At 46.1% G+C, this 22636-nt stretch overlaps 1 protein-coding gene across 5 annotated transcripts in view; it reads right to left on the bottom strand.

The window, feature by feature from the left end:
• Window positions 1–22636, bottom strand: part of Pde8b (phosphodiesterase 8B) — a 228299-nt gene that overhangs the window by 24672 nt on the left and 180991 nt on the right. For all 5 annotated transcript variants that reach the window (XM_041663659.1, XM_041663660.1, XM_041663656.1 and 2 more), the window contains 2 exons: window positions 4934–4976; window positions 2208–2285 (listed from right to left, as the gene is read on the bottom strand). In XM_041663659.1, the coding sequence (XP_041519593.1) occupies window positions 2208–2285; window positions 4934–4976 (121 nt within the window). The remainder of the gene's footprint in view (window positions 1–2207; window positions 2286–4933; window positions 4977–22636) is intronic.

The raw sequence follows: 22636 nt of genomic DNA, 5'->3' as shown, positions 1-22636 counted from the left end.
TCTGTCACTTGCACGCCATGCGCCAGTCTGTCCTGCACTGCAGATTCTGTCACTTGCATGTCATGCACCAGTCTGTCCTGCACTGCAGATTCTGTCACTTGCATGCCACGTGCCAGTCTGTCCTGCTCTGCAGATTCTCTGTCTTGGCCCTAGGGTCTTCATCTTTTCTAGTTCAGTCACTTCTCTGGCCTCAGTCCATTGTGACCCGAAGAGCTGGGACGTCTTCCCTTCCTTCCCTTGACTTTTCTGTGTATCTTTTAAACCATACTCCCCACCTCCATCACAGGCACTAACTATTCCTTCTCAGGCCCTTAGAACTGCTTTTCCAGTGGCCAAATTGAAACCAACAACAACAAAAAACAAAAAAACAACCTAATGTGGTTCAGTGGCACAGAACTTGCCTAATGTGGGTGAGATCCTGGTTACATACACACACACACACACACACACACACACACGCACACATGCACACACGCACACACACGCATACACGCACGCACGCACACCCGCACACACACACACACACACGCACACACGCACACACACACACACACGCACACATGCACACACGCACACATGCACACACACACACACACACATACACGCACACACAGACACATACGAAGGGCCAATCCTGCAGCTCCCTTCTACTCATTCTCTTTCCTTCTCGGCTCCTGGGATACCACTCCCACGTGTTCTCTGTTCGTCTTCCGCATCCCAGTTTCTCACAGGGTGCCTTTGCACTCAGACCCTCTGGTCTTTATCCTCACACAAGCACTCCTGTGTGCATTGCCCCTGGCAACGCTTCTCTTCAACACAGAAACTGAAGCCCCAGAAGTCCCTGCTCCTACCACAACCACGGCCCCTGCCCCAGACACAGCCTCTGCCCCAGCTCCTGCCCCAGCTCCTGCCCCAGCCTCTGTCCCAGCCTCTGTCCCAGCCCCTGCTCCAGCCTCTGTCCCAGCCTCTGTCCCAGCCCCTGCTCTAGCCTCTGTCCCAGCCCCTGCCCCAGCTCCTGTTCCAGCCTCTGTCCCAGCCTCTGTCTCAGCCCCTGCCCCAGCTCCTGCCCCAGCCCCTGCCCAAACTCCTGTCCTAGCTCCTGGCCTTTTCCCACCACTGCCCCAGCCCCTGCCCCAGCTCCTGTTCCAGCCTCTGTCCCAGCCTCTGTCTCAGCCCCTGCCCCAGCTCCTGCCCCAGCCCCTGCCCAAACTCCTGTCCTAGCTCCTGGCCTTTTCCCACCACTGCCCCAGCCCCTGCCCCTGCCCCTGCTTCAGCCCCTGACCCTGGCCCTGACCCTGCTCTTGCCCCTGCTCCTGTCCCAGCCCCAGCTCTAGCCCCAGTCCCAGTCCCTGCCCCAGCTCTGCTCCAGCCCCAGCTCTTGTCCTAGCCCTTAGTCCTGTTCCAGCTCCTGCCCCAACTCCTACCCCTACCTCAGACCCTGCCCTAGTTCATGCCCCTGCCTCAGCCCCTGCCTCAGCTCTTGCTCCAGCTCCTGCTTCAGCCCCTGCCCCTACCTTAGCCCCTGTCCTAGTTCCTGCCTCAGCCCTTGCCTCTGCCCCTACCCCAGCCCCTGCTCCTGGCCTGGCCTTGACCCCCTCTGCAGCTTCCCAGGCATCCTCTTCCCCTCAGGTCCACATGAGACCCTGCAGACCCTGGCACTTCTGTGTCTCCTAGTCTCCAGACTTCCGGGAATGGCTTTCCATGTTGATTCTGACCTTTCCACCTCCACAGATCCAGTCTGTTATTTGGGTTTGATTTGTTAAACTTACAGATTGTTTCATGGAATCCTGACTTTCATTAATTAATTAATTAAGTTTCCGGCCATTCATTAACGGGTGTGTGTTGAGACTAGGAAACCAGGATGTTGAGACTAAGAAACCAGGACACTGCCTAGCTCTTGCCACCAGCACCAAAGGATGACCTTACCTAGCAACTGAAACTGCACTGCTGTGTGTAGTTTGTGGTCTGACACACTTTGGGCTGTGAAAGAATCAGCCCATGGTCCCTTTGGGGAGAAGAAAAAGACTATAGAAGGCCAAGGGAATTTATTTACTTAAACCCTAAAATGTTCTCAGTTTATCAGAAGAAAAGTCTACTCCAGTCGAAATCTTGTCTCCTTGGAGTTTCTACGCCGTTGAAATGTTTGCACATGCCCCTGTCATTTTCTACACAATCAAAAGGTCAAGGAAATCTGAGAAACTTCTTACCATCACTGCCTCGGGAAGATATTGATTTCACATCAATGGACTCTTTCCTCCTGCTCTTGTGTCTGAATGAATGAGGCTCTGGGGAGTTCAGGTAGAGATAGAGGGGGTTAGCATTCAGTGCATTAGAGTGTGAACTTACACCTTTCCCCTGTTCGCCAAAGAAAATGAGTGTACGTGCGTTTTAAGCTCTAGAAAGTAAAGTCAAGAATCAAGAAACTATTTTCTCTTCAAATCAACACAAAAGGATCAGTCATTCTAGTAAAAAAAAAAAAGTCTTTTTCTTCTGGGACTACGTTACATTGGGGGAAGCCATAACCAAAAGGTTACCCTGAAAATAAAACTTAAAGGAAATGTTTGGGGTTCATCTTGACTAAAGGGCTACGCTCGCCTGGGTGGGGAAGTTCCTAGTGGAATATCTGGAGAAAAAAAACTCCTAGTGAAATCCACAGATATTTGAATTGAGAAGCTAGTTTGGACAAGTTTGGGACGCTTCTGAAAAATCGAACATCTAGGTGTTCATCTAGCTTCTCTAAGAGTGGACTTCATCAAGGGACCGTGTCCTGCCGACCATAGGAAGGGAAACTCAACGCCGAACTGTTCTGGGAAGCTAATGTCAAAATGACGTGATCAGTGAGTACCAGGCTGTTGAAATGCCTAGGTGATAGCGCTGGCCTCAGTGCTGTGGGCACATTGGCTTCCTGCAAGTAACTCCAGAATGAGACGAGAAATGTAACGGTAAGCCAGCACCACTCTGAAGCGTAGGCAACCCAAGCGCTAGCAGGAGAGGTCATTAAACCAGCAGATTTAAGCAGGAGAACCATGATACAAGAAAGCTTGCTTCCTTAAGAATTGTCAGGGGCATTGAAAAGGATGAGGCAGTCTAACGCTGAAGAAAGCAACTTTAGAGCCAAATTGTCCAGGTTCTGGCTTAATTTGCCGAAGAGTAACTATGTAGCCTTGGAGACGTTACTTAATTTCTCTGTTTCTCAGTGTCTGCAAAGGGGATAATTACAGTTCCTCATTCAGAGGCTCATTCAGTTCCTCATTGTGGTCAGTACCTGGAATAATCCTTGGGTGGCCCTTAGAACCCAGCCTGCCACACAATAAACCTACAGTGTGTGCCTGCTGGCAATTACATTGGTTCATTTGTACGACACACAAAAATGATTCAAATTGGATATTATTCTTACTGACCTTGTCTCTTAGAAATGTAAGACTCTATAGCAATAGAACTGGTTATGTCTGAAGAAGTTGTTCTTCAGAGAGGGTCATTTAAATTAGAGAATTCATTGGTCATTCTTTTTTCCTCTGTGTAGTCCTGGCTGTCCTGGTACTTGCTCAGTAAACCAGGCTGGCCTCAAACACACAGAGATCCACCTGCTTCTGTCTCCGGAGTGCTGGGATTAAAGGTGTGCATTGCCACTGCCCAGGTCATTATTCATTCCTAACAGATGTCTGTAGGATGAATTAAAATTTTCAACCATAGAAAAGAACTCGGTGACAAAGGGACTCTGCCTCCCATAAAAGTAGTTACTTACTGAGAACCTACTGTGCATCAGACATTGGGCTCTGTACTTTAGATCTAACAATGATATCATTTGACAATTGCATCCTGAAAGCTGCAGAGTCCTATTCCCATTATACCAGTGAGGAACTGAAGCTGGAAAGACCAGGAAGGAAGTCTGGGGACAAAGGACCGAGAAGCAGTGCTTTCCCTATGCTTTCCAGGAGGGAGGCCTTTAACTGATGGAGGAACTGTGACCATTGGCTGAGTGTCTGTTATGTGAAAGGCCATGCTGGGCACTGTAGGGGACAGGGGGATGCTTATTGCCTTTTTTTTTTTTGTAGTACCTTTCAAATGTGATACAAATTAGCTGAAGTATTTGAGAAAGGGTGCCCATACATGAACCGCCACTATGCCATTCAAGGCTGTCCTGGCTTAGAAAACATTCCAAAGGAGAAGAATGATGGTCAACAGCTAGGTGCATCCTCTTTAGTCATCACAACAACGAGAAAGGCGTTGTTAATTCACTTTGCGAATGAAATTCTGAGGGCCAGAAAGAGCGAATGAACTCTTTCTGTGTAGGCTAACTGTAATCATTCTGGAATCAAGGAGAAGGACTGCATAGCCAATCCGGGGCCTAACCAGGCGCCCATGCAGAAGAGAATGGTTGGCAGCCATCCTTATATGAGAAGAGTCACAAGGCTTTACTATATTAACTTTTCCCCTCTCCAGTGGCAAATAATTCTAGGCCTTCCACCAAGTAGATGTCCACTAAGCCATTCACTTTGTAGATAAGGAAGCCAAAGATCTGAGTGCTGTTCCAGGTCTAAGATATGAGTAGGGAGCCAAAATCGGAGCCCAGTACTTAGTCTCCTGGGCCAGCGCCCAGCCACATTTCCATTTGTAAACGCAGGTATTAACTACTACTGCCTTCTCCCCAGAGCACTCTAGGCTCAGTTCTTCTGCTCTACATGGTCTCTAGCCAATAAAAGAAAACCAAGGGGAGGAGCCTAGGAGGGATGGCTGCCTCAGACTAAGAGACCGGAGGTTTGTAAAGGATTCCTGCTGCTCCTCAGGCTCCCCAACTCTCCAATGCCAGCACTTAGATTTCAGCAACCCCCATTCGAGGATGACAAATGTCATCTTGAACCCCTCCCAAGCAGCAATGAAAAACTGGGTCGTCAAGGAATCCCCTCAGCTGAGAAGAAGTCAGAGCTCTTACCTGTTTGAGAGTTATCCCCGGAATCACGATGAATCCTGTGAATCTAGAGTCGTTTCGAAGTTTGGTGAAAGAGAGAGAGATTTTATGTCATTTGTCGAACTCCGCAACTTAGTTACAAGGCTCTGACCACGCCCAGAAAGCAAGGTGTTACACAGATTGCATGGAGAGATGAGCAACACACACCGAGTGTAAGACTACAAATATTTGATTGCTTTCAGACACTCATCAGGAGTCTAAGAGCAGGAAAGGGACCAAAGAGGGACTCTCCAGGCAGACCTAAATCTGCTAGGCTAACTCATCGTGACACAGTCTGCAGAAATACAGAATGACAAAGGCCAGGACTCAAGTCAGATTTTAATAGGCCAATATGCAGCCTGTTAGTTTTAGACAGGTCATATTTGCTTTCTGAAATACAAAGTCGGGGTTAAATCTAAAATTTCTGTTTTTAGAACCAATCCTTAAATGTTCCTCAGTTGCTGGCACAGTTAATTGATGGGCCTGAACTTTAGCTGCCATTTTGCACCTCGTTCTTTCTCATTATCGGGTTTGTCTCACGCTAATGATTTGGTGCAAATGTTCAATAGACGTCACTCAAATGACCCAATGAAGTCATCAACACTAGAAAGACTACGCCTGCCGTTTGTGGACTCTGCATCTCTTGCATTTGCAATTGACTAGGGCACTGCTGGTGGGCACATTGTCATTCGCACTTAGAGTCCCACTGACTCCATCTGCTTCCATCCACGGCTCAGGCCATCAAACCTGTACAGCACTCAATGAAGAGGCAAGCTTAAGTTTTAACAAAACAGGCAAATGTGGGGGACTGTCAGCCAAGGAAGCCTAGCTTGACTTAGCATCCACTGTACTGGCCGGAAAGCTCCCTTATGTCAGACACAGCTAAAATGTCCCAGGCTTCATTGAACCATTGATGAAAAGCCAGGGAGGGGGTGGAGAGTTGGTTCTAGTTGGTAAAGTGCTTGTCACAGAAGCCCTGAGTTCAGATATCTAGGATCCATATAAAAATCAAGGTGTGGTGATGTAAATCTGAAATTCCAGTACTGTGGAGCAGAGAGACGCAGATTCCTGTAGCCCATCGGCCAGCCAGCCTAGATGAATCCATGTGCTCCAGACTCAGCAAGACACCCTTTGGCAAAAAATAAGGTAGAGAGTGACCTAGGAAGACACTCAAAACAACTTCTGGCCTCCACAGGCACCCATGTTTGAGTCTGTATGCACATGTGCACATACCCACATGAACATGTATACAAACACATGAAAATAGCCAGGCAAAACAGGTGTTAAAATGAGCTTCCTGCAAAACCCTTCTGCTTGGTCCATTATACATCCCCACAAAACATCAATACAGAATCTATGACTCGCCTGTGATAGCTTGGTCATTTAGTCACAGCTATTGGCTCTCACCCCATAATTATGGTACCTTTTATTATTTCTTCCATGAACATCATTTCATCTTTTCCTCTAGGAATAAAGACCATGTTCTACAAAGCCACCAACTTCAACGCATATTTTCATATATCCAATATGAATAAAATTATTGCTTCATTCTTTCTCCTTAATCAGCTCTTGCTTAAAAGCTTTTGTCTTTAACTAAAATACATATGCCTCTAGGAGCAAAACCCATGGCTTCCCATATTATGAAGAACAAAAAGAGTAATAAACCCCCCAGGTTCCCTTTTCTCATTTCTCATAGGCTCACAAGCCATCAGTATGGCTCCCATGACCTATACTGTGGGCCTTGTGTTCTGTCTGGAGTGGCGTCAGCTCAGTCCTGGTTTAGGATTAAAAATGTGTCCCAGCCACAGACGGGTGGGATGGTGCGGACCAGGGAGGGGAGAGAGCACAGGCACAATTCCATTGGCCGGGAGGGCGCTGGCCCATCTTTTTCTACAGACAGCGTTACACTTGGTGCTTTGAGCTGAACTTGCTGCCTCCACTTTAGCACACTGGCCCCTGGGGGGTTCTGTGCCCACTGTCAGCAGCAGAGGCCACAGGTCCTCCATCTTCACAACCACAGTCTTCCAGGCTGGGTCAGCCTCTATACCAGGGTGCTGTGTGTGGATCCCACTTCACAATGCTCTCCACAGAAAACAACTGGGCTCTCCTCCTGTCACGTCCCAGCAAGCTGGGGCTCTTCATGTAAGTCCTCTGACTGATGGTCTAGCTATGTGCCTCGTCTGAGTACCCTCATTTTACAGGATTCTCATGGATGACAAAATCCCCACGCAGAACAAGAATCAATGTTTCTAACTCAGCAGGAATTATTCCAAAGTGATTTCCTTAACAGTCCTTAGTGGAACTTCGGGAGATTACAAGCAAGGAAGGGTAGCTCCTTAATCTTTGATGGGTCCAGGAGAGAGGTTCAGGGACTTGAGGACCTGAGGGCAGGGAGAGGGATAAACTCCGTACCATGACATCGGCCATTTCTCATGTTAGCCAGGGCAGGCAGCTTTCTGCTAACAGTTGCATCATTACAGACAGGAGGAGAAGCAACCGTTCCGCTTGGATGTGCAGAACAGGGAAACTGAGGTTTAAAGTTTGGTTGCCACACATGTAATACACAGAACTGTTAATCATGGTTTCTCTAGCTTTTTAGCCAATTGCCTTCATTACATGGCTCTTCATTCACAGGTCTCAAAAGTGTTGTCCTGAGCCTGGCTTGTCATCTTACACCCTGGAACTACCTCACGGCCCAAACAGCCTTTCCCCAGAATTCTGGGAAGGTATGAACTTTGCCATGTGTGTACTTCAGCAAGATCAGGATTCCCATCCTCAGAGTTGTCATTTCTCTAGGGCACAGAGGGTCTCCAGCTTGAAATGTAGTGTGTTCCTGTGCAGGAATGGCTGGGGATGGTGCCAACAGGCGCTATTGCTGCAGCCACAGGCTTCGAAAGCAATGGTTTCTTTCTGCAGGGCCGTCTACTTGGTCTGCGAATCTGGCAGAGCTCAGAGCTGTGGTTTTCCAGCAAGTCTTTGAGGCTGTGTATGTGTGCACATGTGTGTGTGTGTGCTTATAAAGGTGCAATTATAATTTTAAACCTTTAATTAAAATATCATAGGTTTCCACAAAATTTGCTCCTCTGTGCTTAAACCCTTTATTTACTAATGCCTGATTTTGTTCAACTTCACTTGATCTACCCTTTCTGTCTTTCTGGCTAGTTCTTCCATTTCTCATGATCCTAGCATAATTTCAGGTTCTTGGGCATGAATGGCAAGCTCTCTGTCCTGGAGCGACACTCCCCACACCTGCTGCCTCTAGTTAAGCTTAACTCTAAAAAACACTATTCTTCTCTCTCTCTCTCTCTCTCTCTCTCTCTCTCTCTCTCTCTCTCTCTCTCCCTGTTCTTCTGTCTCTCTCTGCCTCTGTCTTTGTGTGTGTGTGTATGTGATTTCAGGGTCATTTGTTTTTGAAAGAATATTCCTTTACAATTTATACTCTCAATTTATTGTGGTGTGAAAGCCATTTAGGTTCACTTAGACCCACACATTTTAAACTGTGGGTCACAATTGCATATGAGCATATGGGTCATGGGAACATGAGGAGCATTAAATGTTTGGCAATAATAAAAGCTTTCCGAATGCACAAATTAATTCAAAGTCAGCACATAATAAATCCAGGTGTTCCCAGCAGTACTCACTTGTACTGCATCATGTGACTTCACTGACACCTAGGGTCAGAACACCAACTTGTGCAGTTTGTGCGGCTCATACTGCCATCCAGGTGGTGCCAACAAAGCCGCATGCCACACCTCAGCTCAGATTCCAGGCTGGTGTATGCTATGGATTGTTTTTTTTCCTGCTCTGATGAAAACATTAATTATAGAAAAAAAGATTTACTATTTTCCTACCATTGTTCCTCAACTTGTTACCTTTGGCCTGTATTCTGTCAGGATGTTTGAATTCTGAAGTGAGTAAAACATCAATGATTTTATTGTCTTGTAGCAAAATCACCTGAGATCAGGATGGCATGGGCCTTTCTCTTCTTACTCTTTCTAGTTCAAGATGTTCTCACTTAATAGCAGGCCAATTCTCCCTGAGGTTAGAGTAACAAACTCAAGTCTTAGCAAATCTTCATGAATTCTGTTTTGAATTAGGACGGGATATCCGATAACTTCTGAAATGGTCTCAAGCTTATTTCTACCATTTTGTACTATGTATTTTTGTGAATTGGCATTCTCAACATTGATGGTCATAAAATAAAAATATTGATCAACCCTGGAAAACACAGAAAGTGATGTGTACTGCATATCCAATGCTCAGTCAACACCGAGTCCTTTATGTAAAAGTAAATCCAAGTAGTATGCAAATGTGTTGTTTAATACATATTAACAGTATGCAAATACTAACTTCTCTGTATGACTTATTATGGATAAGTGTTTGACTTATATACCTATTTTGTGTGTCTATCTTGGATAAAAAGAAGTTGTGAATAGAAAAGGCTTGTGACACTCTTAGATTATCCTACAAGGAACAAAAATCCCAGACTCATGAAGATGGGTAAGTTTCAATGATATTGAATTTAATATTTTTTCACATTTTCAGGGATTTCCATTGACTTTATGAATCTTCATCAAGTCATTGAATAAATGATTTTCTACATCTAAAGAAAGAACTTATCCCCTCCTTCCCACCAGAATGGCGAAGAAGAAACCATCAAGGACATAAACTTAGAATATTCCCATGTTGGAAGGATGACAGAATTACACAATCAACTTGAAGACCCAGCCTGGCACTTTTGTACCAATATAGACGAACATCTCCATGACAAAATACTACCCCAGAGAAACAAAGCTGTTTTGTTACAAAAGTAACTCATTCAAGTCTACTCAACGAAGCCCAAGCCTGGAAACAGCCAGATCCATTAACAGGGTAACAGACTGAAAAAAGAAACAAACAACAAAATAAACAGGAAGATGATACTGATGCACACAGCCCAGATGAAGCTCAGAAACCTAGTGAGCAAAAGAAGCCAGATGGCAGAGCAAACACTGGACGAAGCTGGAGAACGCACATTCGTGTTGTAGAATATTGTAGAATAGGGCCTTGTTGGAGCAGCGAGGGAAGGGTGCAGGTGAGGACAGCTATGAAGGGTCTCGAAGAACTTCTGAGAGGGTCAAATTTGGTTGTTTTGTTTTTGAAGATGTGGGCAGTAGATGTAAGTTCAATCTCAAGAGAAACTATAAGATCTGCACATCATCTTTCTTAAAAACAAGAACAAAACTAAACTCTAGTTAATGTGTATGCTGGCAGGACAAGCAGTGAGCTACGCTGATGTGTGTGCCCGATACTTAGTAGTTGTCAAGCAATTAAAAAAAAAAAAGCTGGGGGGAGACAGTGAAGGACGGCTTCAGGACCACAATGAGAATCACGTGGAGTCCCATACTAACTGTGGGACCGAGGGAGTGAGTAAATGGCTACTCATTTATATGGCTTCCAACTGTTTCATTAAAAAGAAAACTCTAAAAATTCTAAACTTTATCACAATTTTTTAATATATAAACTTTTCCTAAGAAAGTGTTGCCTAGTGCACACCTTTAATCCCAGCACTCCGGAGACAGAGGCAGGTTGATCTCTGCGAGTTTGAGGCCAGCCTGTTCATCATCATGAACTCCAGAACAACCAGGGCTGTGTAGAGAGACCCTGTCTCAAAACAAAAACAACAACAACAAAATAACAAAATAAAATAAAAACCTCCATTTTCCATTGGCCTCAGCAATGCATACATAACCAGGCAGGGAGATTCTGCCACGGGGCCTGGCTCTGGCTTGCTCTCAGTCACACTCCTGAGCACAGGCACAATACCCTGAGCTCCCAGCAGCAGGCTATCCCGGCCACTTCTCCATCTTCTGATGCTCTGATGCTTTTGCTGTCCCTGGTTTGTACGGGCCAGGTCTCTGCTCTCTTCCTCCCCACCCTATCCTGCAGGTCTTGCTCTCATGTGGCTCCTACTGGGAAGATTTTTAAATACTCCTTTCTCATCTCAGTCTCTCAAGACGTCAGGGCTTCAGTCACTTGCTTTCTGTGGATTCTTAGTGATTCAACACAGTCTGTAACCTTGCATCTCTGTGATTAACCAGTCCCTTGCAGCTGGGCTAGAGATTATATCTAACTTGATTACTATTGTGTACTCAGTGCTAACACAATCTGGGGCATAGTGTCTACTAAATCTGAGATGAATCAGATTTAATAAGAGACTGGAGTTAACTGGGGTCCTTACCTTACACCTGTGGCGAAGCCATTGTTAATAGTGATTTGACCATCACGTTGGTCTTTGTTAATTATACTCAACACTTCTCTCACTAAAAATATCAATTCATAAATGGTTTCACAGGAAAACACAGATAAAGCGATTTCTGTAAAATGTCATTTTTTTTTAAAAGTGAAAAGTAAATATGGTACAGAAAAAAATGCATCCTTATTCTCTGATAACATCCAATCGGATCAAGGTGAGCAAGCAAGACCGACAAGATCAGAGCACACGGTCAGCCCTGCCCTGGCTCTCCGAGCCCCTGAGAGTGTCTCTATGGCACACTGTACTATAGCTCTCTTCATAAAATAGATGGCATCTTTTAATAAACAAATAATTATATATCCATCCACATATCCATAATAAAATGGGAAGTGGGGGCAAATCTCCTTGGTCATTGTCCTAGCTTGTTTCTCTGCTGCTGGGAAAACACGGATTAAAACCGACCTGGGGGAGAAAAGGGCTTATTTGATTCATAGGCTGTGGTCCATCACTGAGGGACCACAGGGCAGGAACTCAAGCAGGAGCCTGGAAGCAGGAACTGAAGCGGAGACCACAGAGGGACACTGCTTATTGGCCTATTCCCTGTGCCTTGCTCAGCCTACTTTCTTGTGCAACCCAGGACTACATGCCAAGAGATGGCATCGCCCACAATAGGCTGGGCCTTCCCACTTCAGTTGCTAATCAAGAAAACGCCTCACAGACATGCGCCCAGGCCAATCTGACGGAGGCAAATTTTCCCTTGAGGTTCCCTCTCCCCAGGTGCCTCCAGCTTGTCTCACACTGATGAAAAATAACTAGCATAGTCGTTTAAAATAATGCTGGCTTTGATGAAGGGAAGCAGTAAACAGATGGTTAGGATGAACAAAGATATTTGTTTAAATAACCAGAGTAGCTCCCAGCGTCGACTTGCCAAACCATTTTAAAAACACGCACTATTCTTCATTTACTACAAACTCAAGGCTTTCTTGATGTGACAGGATTCCGATTACCCAAGCTCGAGCGCTGGGTGCAGAGACCTGATGATGGGGGCTGAGTCCCTGGAGACCCTCCGTCATGTGCACCGAATCAAATGCCAGTAAATGGCATCGTGGAGACATCTTTGATCATCCCTCTCCAGTGAAAACACCGTGATGAGCATTTTCTCCAAAAACAAAAGGCTCTGATGCACAGATCAAAGATCCTTTCTCAGTCTGCTGTCGTTTCAAAATCCACTTGCAGATTCACGCATCTCAAAACCCCTGCCGGAGCAGCCTCCAGCCACGGAACAAGACATCTCGTCAGCACCCAGGAACCCAGTTCCTACAGCACAGCTCATTCACTTTCATGTATTCTGAGTTGGTTCTCAGCCACCAACAACAGCCAACACCAGGACAGACAGCGGCTTCGGAGCACTGAGGCTGATCCCGGGGTGTGTGTGTGTGTGTGTGTGTGTGTGTGTGTGTGTGTGTGGCGCGGGGAGGAGAGACTCATCCCCATAGTTACGACAGTGAACCTAATCGGAAGGGTGACAGCGTCTCTTCTTTTTTATCTGGACAACATTTAAAATGTTACTCCTGTCAAGGCCGCGTGCAGCAGGCTGGCATGGATGAAAGGGCACATGAATGTTTAAGTTGACACAAGAGTCAAAAGACAAATCCCAAGCTGTCTTCCGGACAGTTACAAATGTCAGCTCCGTATACGTTCACACACCTCTGCTGCCCATTATTTTCTCGGGAAAGTTGAAGCATCGATTCCTTTGCAAAGCCACAGTTACACGTTCAGATACTATAGGTGTCCTCTGTCAAATGTCCCTGACCTGCCAGGCTGGTGGCCACTGGCTCCACATTCTGCACACATCTGGAACCTTTACAAAGATATGTTTTCATGTTTTTTCTCAGTAAAATACTTTTTATAGATATATATTTTTGTGTATGGGATGGCTTGCATGTGTGAGCGCAGGTGCAGTTGGCATCCTAAGGAGGGTGTAGGGTCGGCCACCTGCTGTGGATACTAGGAACTGAACTCAGTCTTCTGGAAGAGCAGTAAGTGGTCTTAGGCACTGAGCCATTTCTCCAGTCCCAGTAATTATTTTTGTATATTTTGCTCAATCAAAATATGTAATGCACTGTCCTCACCCAAGAGTCCCTGAGTCAGGCCTACTGATGTAGTGGGCCCAGAGTAGTCAGGACTTGATGAGCCTCATCTGTGACTGGTCTGTTGACCTGGGGAACATGAGGTAACGCGGGGCACATCATGCCCGGGGTGTGGCCAAAGCATCAGCAACATTGCCAATCCCGGGGAGCTCATTAGATCTACCAATAATCTCTCTCTGGACTTACAGAACCAGAACCTGTGCGTTAATAACTATCTCCAGGTGGTTCATTCCACATCCGAGTTTGAGACCACACTGGTAAAATAGACAAGTAATAGGTTTGGGGTGTTTTTCATTTTGCAGTATGGGGGACAAAGCCCAGGGACTTAAACATGCTAGGCAAGAGCTCTTCCACTGAATGGTTCTCTCTGTCAGAGCCTAACTTTTGGCAAAAGGTGTTTTGAGCCCTCCCTTTGTAGCTGTAAACACGAGCACTCAGGAGTTTCACCAGGTGTAAGCAGTGGTACCCAGTCCATCAGGGGACATTGACAGATTCAGGGATTTGTTATGCAGATTGTTGGAGGAAATGCTGGAGGAGGCAGTCTCAAGTAAGAGGGCAAGGGGGTCTGACGTATTGGTACTGGGGTCTGAATCACTAAGAACCCGCTGCACCATCGTGCAGGAGCTGAAGACAGATCTCCAGCCCAGGAAAGCACTTCCTTTGCCTTCGCTCTCAGTTCACTGACTCAGATCCCATCTCTGTCTACCTCCCTACCAGATGTACCCAGAGAGAGACATCCAGGAGTTCTTTAACTTAGACAAATTGACATCTAAAATTAACAATCACCTTCTTTTGAGGGTGGGATAAGAAAGGATTATGAAATGCCTGGAAGGTATGCCAAGACAGTGAGGTCCTACCCTACAGTTTTTGACCCAGTAGTGGGGCTGAAACTTCCCAAGGTGAAGCTGAGAGTGCAGATTCAGAGGCTGTGCTAAACAATCTGTGACCTGAGGGTGGGATGACCTTTGACCTGGAGGGTGGGATGACCTGTGACCTTAGGGTGGGATGACCTGTGACCTGAGGGTGGGATGGCCTGTGACCTGGAGGGTGGGATGACTTTTGACCTGGAGGGTGGGATGGCCTGTGACCTGGCAGCTGGGATGATGCCAGCCTCTCTGGTTTTCTCTTTCACGGCTGGATTCTGTTTTTCAGAAATCTAGATTTTGTGACTTATTACATTTCCTGTGCTCATTTCCTCTGAAGCTCAGAGCTGAGTTCTGGTGGGCTGGTTTCCTGAGAGGTGCACACACAGCAGAACACTTGGGAGGTCTTCCCTTTAATGCTGTCGTTCCTCCAACTAGGTCCCTTCACTGCTCAGCAACAAGAAGAAATTATGTATAACAGACTTAGTAAGAAATTTCTCTTTGCCTAATGTTTTGTTCTTAAAGAATTGTCAATGCCAAATGAGACGTTTGCCAAATAAAGCATAAGCCCACGTGCCCCTAGACATTGTCAGGAGAATGAGGGAACTGCAAAGATGCTTTCCTAGTCCTGATGACACTGAGGCTTCATTCCACTCTGATTGACACACACTAGAAGGGAGCCTCAAGACCAGGGCTTAATAAATCAGGTCTCTGCAGCCAGCGAGCAGGCAGAGCCAGCGCACCGCGGTGAGTAATGAGAAGCCAGCAGCAAAAGACGGCTTTGTGGTTCTGTGACCCGAGCTTCGGAAAATATCCTTCGTCAGATGTTCTGCTTACATCTTCTAAGTAATCACCGCCAGAATCAAAAGGCATGCCTAATTATCCCTCATCTTCTAATTTAACTCAGACATACTTACTGGGCTTATGAAGCAAAGATATATGTTCTATTTACTGTCTACAAGAAGACAAAACCAGGCGTGTCACCCCGTGAGTCTGCTCATCCAGGAAGTGTTTTGATGATACTCTGTGCTAGGCCAGGCTCCAGGTACCAAGGGCGTAGCAGAGAACCTGTGGCTCCCAGTGGGTGAGGAACCAAAAGTGAGCAGGAAGCACCTTCAATCCTGACAAAAGAAACTGAACCTCACACTTAGCCATTTGCTCCTTGGAATGCTGCAGCCATTCCTAGTCGGTCTGAGGGCCGGCACTCACAGTCAAGGAATGCTAGGACATGGTGATGGCCTGCCCCGTTTGTTCTGGAAGTGCTCCTCTAGAAAGGCAGGCAGTGAGGGGTCAGACTGCGCTCCCCAAAGGGGAAGAAAAGCATGAATGAAGCAGCAGTGATAATTTCCAGACGTCGCATCAAATCCATGTGGCCCAAATTTCTACCCCCTGCCAAACACGAGTATCACCCAAGCACAAGCAAGGGCCTCCTCACTAGAATTTGGGAATTCTGGGTGATAGGACGCAGAGACTGGGTCATGGATGGGAGCCAGCCCAGCCAGGTGGCATTCTGACTTTAAGTAGAGCTGGACTTTATTGTTGATTTGTTTTTGTTTTTGTTTTTTTAACCCTAACTTTTCAGTGTTACAGACACAGGCACCACTGTGCTGAAGATAGGCCAGAATATTCCATTTAGAATTCATGCTCCAAAGCAAGGATTAGAGAACTTCTTGTTCAAGCTATCCAGGTAACAATTCATTTGGATCATTTGGATGGGTCACCTGTCTACCCTGACACTGCCTGCTAGGGCTATATACGTTGAATCTTCATCACTAGAGGTCTCCATGAGACACACCCCTGGGACAAAACTGGTCCCCATGACAAGGCAGGAGATCTATAGAAGAGAGAACAGTGGGTACAAATCCAGGAGATTGTTCATCACCCCGCAATAAAAAACTGCTAGCGGAGATATCCAGAAATATAGCCAGGGGCGTTGTCAGTGGCCACATCACTATGCCTACACCTAATCCTCACATAAATGGCAGTGGTTTTTAAAGGGTGGATGGAGAAATCTGCTGTCTCCTTCGGCAACAGCTTCAGTTTCTAAAATGTCATATTGCTATGAAACTTCTCAAGACTTAGCCCGAAGTGGAGAGGGTGTGTGAGGGGCTCTACGGCTCTGCGCGTCCTGCAGGCACCTATAATCCTAACTCACATGTCACGGAAGGAGGAGGCTGAGGCTGAATGGCCATGGCACTTTCCCAAATGCACAAAACTAGTCAGAGAGAGGGAAGAACAGTACACATCGCCTTTCCCCCAGGCTCCAGTGCTCAGGGAATAGCAAATACTTGATCTTTTTCTCTTAATTTCTATAAAACATGTATGTTTAAAGCAAAAATACCAACACTATCTGATGAAGTATCTACCTATCTATCTATCTATCATCTATCTAGATGTAATATATACAAAACCTATAGTGCAATGAATGGGTGGATAGGCATCAACCAGGTCTTATAAGACAAAGACTTTATGTTCTACACGATTTGGTGGACGATTAGGTTAAGAACACTGTGGAAAGGTAAAGCTGTGTACAGTAATTCTAAGTAATTCTGTATTGTTAAGCAATTCCCAACAATTCTGCATCATTAAATATAAGATATAACCAAAATTCAAAAGATTAAAGAATGACATTTTAGAAATTGTCCGAACGATGTAAAAGAAAGTCTGTATAAAGGAATAGAGAAAGGAAACAGAAGAACACAGAGGAACAAATGGTGAAAAGACAGCGCTGCTTCTCATATGAAGAATATGATAATTGTTTTCATCTAACTGAGACTGATAGAACATTCCACCTAACAAAAGAAGAACACAGCCTTTTCAAAGGCATCTTTTTGAAATGCTGACTGAAACAGACCTGTATTTGGCCCAAACATAAGATTTCAATAAAGTTTAAGTGGATCCAAACAGCACCAAGTATGTTCTCTGACAATAAGTGGAAATAAATCAAAAAATGCCAGAAAAACATCTATAATATGTCTATCTAGAAATTAAACAAACCCAAACCGAAATTTTTAAATAGCCCATGGACCAAAGAAGAAATTAAAAAGAAATTATGCCAGATGGCGATGGCACACTCCTTTAATCCCAGCACTCAGGAGGCAGAGGCCAGCCTGGTCTACAGAGCAAGTTCCAGGACAGGCTCCAAAGCTACAGAGAAACCCTGTCTCAAAAAACCAAACCAAAGAGAAACAAACAAACAAATTATAAAAGTACTCAAAGAGAACGAGAAGTTGAGTCCCTTCATGGTGCTGCATACTTTTCCTTTCCCATGCCAAGAAGGGAGGAGGAAGACGGGTGTGGCCAGGAGCCCTCCCAGTCTACCTGTGATAGCTTCCCTTCTCCCGTCTACTCCCTGCAATCAAACAGTATCACTGCCTTAGATTCTGAATCTTTCTAATGAACCATAAAACAAACAGGTCTTAGAGGCTCACAAACAACATAGCTACATTTCTGGGATACACCCAAAGTAATCATTTCATAGAGAAAGCAGAGCTCTCTGCTTCTAGACTGAAAGATTCAATCCTTAAATTCTGGTTTCTCTAAACTGCTCTCCAGCCTCAGCGCATGCTCGTAGGGTAAACATTACCAATCTAATTCTGAAAGTTACACAGAAATGCAAAGAACACATGAAACCAAACCAGAGGAAGAACTTACAGTAGCTGACTTCTAGACTTGCAGTGGTTAAGAACGTATGCAATTGGTGTATGGATTCACTGGGCAGCATAGTGGAAGAGTCTGGAGGCAGGCCACTACGTAATTACTTGCTAAAGATGTAAAAATAATTCAGTGGGAGAAAGTACTTCTAATAAATGCCTGAGTTTCAATAATCAGGTATCTTTATAGGCAGACACTAAGTTTATCCCTGATGACACCATGAAAGAAATTCTAGATGCAATGTATATCTAAATGTAAAAGTTCAAACTTTAATCTTTTAAAAGAAATACAAAATATCTTTAGAACTTGGGGACAAGCAAAGAAGTCCACAGAAAGCCGTATCTGTCACACATGGACATAGTAAGCTTTGTCAAATTAGAAACTGTTCAACCAAATATTGTTAAATGAATAGAAAAATAGAGGAAAACATGAGCAAACATATCTGGCAGTGGACTGATGTGTAACAAAGATAAACTCAATAATAAAGACAACCCAATTAAAATGCCAAAGGCCTCCAATCGTCAGTATACAAAGATGATAAACCAAACACCAACAATGCATGGGAAACCTCTTGGTCATTGGTCCCCTGTGTGTGCACAGTATCAGGCACTCTGCAGAAACAAACTTACAAACTAAATCCTACACGACGGCCCATGGCTAAAAATGCTTGCAGCAACACCGACTCTCGACAAGAGTGTATTGGCCTCGCAGGCTCACTGCTTTGGGGACTGCCAAATGGAAGAACTTCTTGGGAGGAAAGAACTGGCAGTTGCTTATAAAGCAGACACGCACCGAATCTGTGACTTAGTGAGTAAGCTGCTGGCCATGCTCCCAAAGGAAAGGAAAATCATTTACAACAATGCAAGTAGAAGAATACATAGAAACCATCTTCACAACAGCTCAAGAACAGACACAGCTCAGGTGCCACCAATAAGACAACAGATAAACAAACTGTTCACAACAGAATACTATTCAGCAATAATAACTGATTAGTGAGCCGGGTGGTGGCACACGCCTTTAATCCCAGCACTCAGGCTGCAGAGGCAGACGGATCGCTGTGAGTTTGAGGCCAGCCTGGTCTACAAGATCTAGTTCCAGGACGGGCACTAAAAAGCTGCACAGGGGAAACCCAACAAAAAAAAAATGATTATTGTATGGTGTATGAGGCCCATGCACCAAAAAGTATGTCTTTAAATCATTTCAAAAATGCTTCATACAGCACTCAGGCTGCAGAGGCAGACGGATCGCTGTGAGTTTGAGGCCAGCCTGGTCTACAAGATCTAGTTCCAGGATGGGCACTAAAAAGCTGCACAGGGGAAACCCAACAAAAAAAAAAATGATTATTGTATGGTGTATGAGGCCCATGCACCAAAAAGTATGTCTTTAAATCATTTCAAAAATGCTTCATACAGTAAGTACATATTATATGACTCTGTTTATTCTATGATAGGGTAGAGAGGAACCAGACAGCTGGAGGGGCAGAGCTCAGTGTGGGAAGAGGAATGAGTGAATTTCTAGGGTGCCAGTGATGTGCTCTGCCTTGTGAGGGGCACACAGGCATGCTGTCAGAGGCCATGCAGAGAGGCGCACTTACAATCTATTGATTCCTTTCTATGTTCCGGATATCCAAATGACAGGCATTCACTGTCAAGGGGACACTTCGTGGGAGAAACTAGGTCATTCTCTCCCACCACGTTGGGGTTTTGGGGAATGAACAAAACCCAAGACCATGCACCTCCTTGTGAATATATATAGGAGAATTCAGACCTGAAACAGGGTACTACATGGATTGCCTGCTGGAGTAGAGGCTCTGGGGAGAAATAGGAGGATCCAGGTTACAGGAGGGCCAAGGGACCATATGCTGGGACTTAAAGCCCGGACAGACTTCAGAGGCTGCAAGGGCCAGGTTAAATTTGAAAGAAAGAAGTAAATGGTCACCGGGCAGTGGTGGCACACACCTTTAATCCCAGCACTTGGGAGGCAGAGGCAGGCGGATCTCTGTGAGTTCGAGACCAGCCTGGCCTACAAGAGCTAGTTCCAGGACAGGCTCCAAAACCACAGAGAAACCCTGTCTCGAAAAAACCAAAAAAAAAAAAAAAAAAAAAAAGAAATGGTCTAAGTGTCAAGTTGAAGAGAAGACACTGGATGGGAGAGGGACACACCAGGGGAGAGATGAGCCTCTAGCTCAAGGGTTCTGGAGAAAATAGAGGTTATTCTGATAGAGGCCTGGGGGTGTCACACTTTTTTCTGAAAATGTCACTACTGACAACAGAGGGTTAAAGGTCAGACTCCCAGGAATCCAAGGGACACCCATAACTAAAGTTCCTTATTCTCCTGGAAGAACACAGAGGTTGCAAAGTTTACCCTAGTCTCACTGGTCCCAGCCAGAACACTGGAGCTAACAATCATAGTAGCCAGGGGGTGGGCTCAGCAATAATAGCGATGGGTGGGCCGCTTTGGCCACCAAAGCCGCCCACTCTCTAGCCTCGTCGAAACTGTGAAGCGGGGCCTTTAGGAGCCTTAGGGAACCAAAAAGCTCTCCACCAGGCTGCCAAATGAATTTCTAGAATCAGAGGCCAAGGTCATAGGCCGAAAGTGTGCTGCAGGTCTGAGCTTGTGCCTCAACCGCAAGAACACAGCCTACGGCACAAGGCCAGATTCGCAGGCTGCGGTAACAGCTCCTCTGCTCCCCAGCTTCCGGCAGGAAGGACGCAGGCATCCATCACAACAGAGGCTCAGGCTCACACCTGCAGGCCTACCCACCATGATGTTCCCAGGCTCCTCCCCGCAGGCCACGTCACCCCCCCCACAGCCAAGTGCCACTCTGGGACAGAACCTGGGTGTTCCTGTCAACCGCCGTGACATTTCCGTCAGAGTTGGGCCATTTATAGACAACAGTGATCCCAAAGATGGCATGAGCTGATGACACTTGTGACCCTCTCTTGTGCGCATACGCGCTGTGACTTTGGACAATGACCAGAGCAGCCAACGGTGTAGGGTGTAGCTCTGGGATGTGCCACCTCATCAAGTGTTACGTGACTATGTCCACAGAATTCTGTGCTTCTGCAGATAATAGGGCAGACAGTTTGTCACCTGGATGGAGCCCAGCAGTGACAGGCAGAGAAATAAGAATTGGAGTTTCAGCCCTGTAGCCCACTAAAAAATGATTTATTAAAGATCATTTTAAAAAACAATACTTTTAATGCCCCAAAGGGTTATGGGTGAATTTTTCAAATTTAAATTAAACAGCAAACTAAATAAATCCCGCCCATGCCATTTTCTTCCCTGTCATATATCACAACTATGAAATATTAATGGAGAATAGAAATGAAAAACCCAAACATCTGTCGGCTGAAGCAGACAATGGGCTTGGAGGGGAGATAAGGGAGGGGTTGATTCTACGTCTGTGTTGTCAGGTCAGGCATGGGAGAAAGAGACATGCTGGGGCCTGTAACCAAGGCTATGGAGAAGCAATGTTTCAGACAAAAGCCATTGCTTTGCAATGCTTCTAGAGGGGGCTAGAGACACAGCAGGCAGGGTCTCAACCACGGTGTTCACCTACTCTGTCAAAAGAACCATTTCCCTTGCTGGCCTGCTGCAAGGCTAAACCCAGGCCAGGCTCATCTCTTAGGCCTGTGGCATGACACAGAGTCCTGGGCCCCAGGAACCATTTTTGGGAGCCCTGTGGCATTGCTTTCTCTGGATGCATTTACCCCACGGTTATTTTTCATGCCAAGGCCCAGGAGGAAGGCACACAGATAATGACACCATGGTCCCTGTCCCTGACATTTTCTCAATGCCTACTCCCCCGCTGTGAGTAGAAGAAGCCAGTCACCCTTCCCCTAGGCTGCACTGCTATGGTCTTCCCCTCCCCCATCATCTCCAGCAGGAAGAGCCCTGGGCTCTTGTAACCTGATCACACCTGATCACATCCTGCCAAGCTTCCTCTTAGCTTGGAGGTTTCACTAAGGGAATACAATGGAATCCCTTGGGGAAAATCTCAGGAATCACCTTGTCCAGCCTGCACCAAGACACCCTTCCTCAGAGCCCCTGGGACACACCACAGAGTGGACATCACTATGCTGTCCTTACTTTCAACTCTCCAGGTAACTGCAAAATGTGGCCACAGCCGAGACCTGCCACATTAGCCCCTCAGCATGCTGTAGCCTTTATCTTCCCTGGCACCTCCCTGGGCCACTGTTCTGCAGATAAGCCCCTAAAGTCCTTCCCAGGATCCTTCTCACACTCCTCCACAAATCCCTAAGCAGCCAGAGTGCTGTGCATTGACTATGGCTTCTCTTCATCACCCCTTAGGTCTGGTTCACTCATGGTGTGAAGTACCCCATAGCACTTGCAGAAGGAACAGCACCCGGGGGACCTAATCTTCCATTACTCCCACTTATCCCAAGCACGCATGTCACACCTGCTACGCCTCCCAGCCCACAGCCATCTGGTGTTGACTAACAAATATGAAGGAAAAGTACCAGAGAACCCACTCCATCCACGGTGCTTCTGGCTTTAGGGACACGCTGGCCACAGTGAAAGTTTGTGCACACAGCTTTCTTCAGTGTCCTTGGGCCACACCCTGACTCCAGTCCTCCTAAGCAGCTAGGACAAGGGGCTAGCATGAGATTTCCCCAGGGCAGTAGGAGAAACCTAAGGCGCAGGAAACCAAATCCACTGTCCCGTGACTGACGCTGGAAGAGCACACGCTTCTCGCAATTTCGTTTTTAGAAATTATGTCTAAATGAGTCACATGGAAGGAAAGGGCCAGAAGCCCATGCAT

Source organism: Microtus oregoni, unplaced genomic scaffold, assembly GCF_018167655.1.
Source record: "Microtus oregoni isolate MIOR12 unplaced genomic scaffold, Mior012 000014F_ref0000157, whole genome shotgun sequence".
In the NCBI taxonomy this organism is placed as follows: Eukaryota; Metazoa; Chordata; class Mammalia; order Rodentia; family Cricetidae; genus Microtus; species Microtus oregoni.
This window is presented reverse-complemented; position numbering and strand designations above follow the sequence as displayed.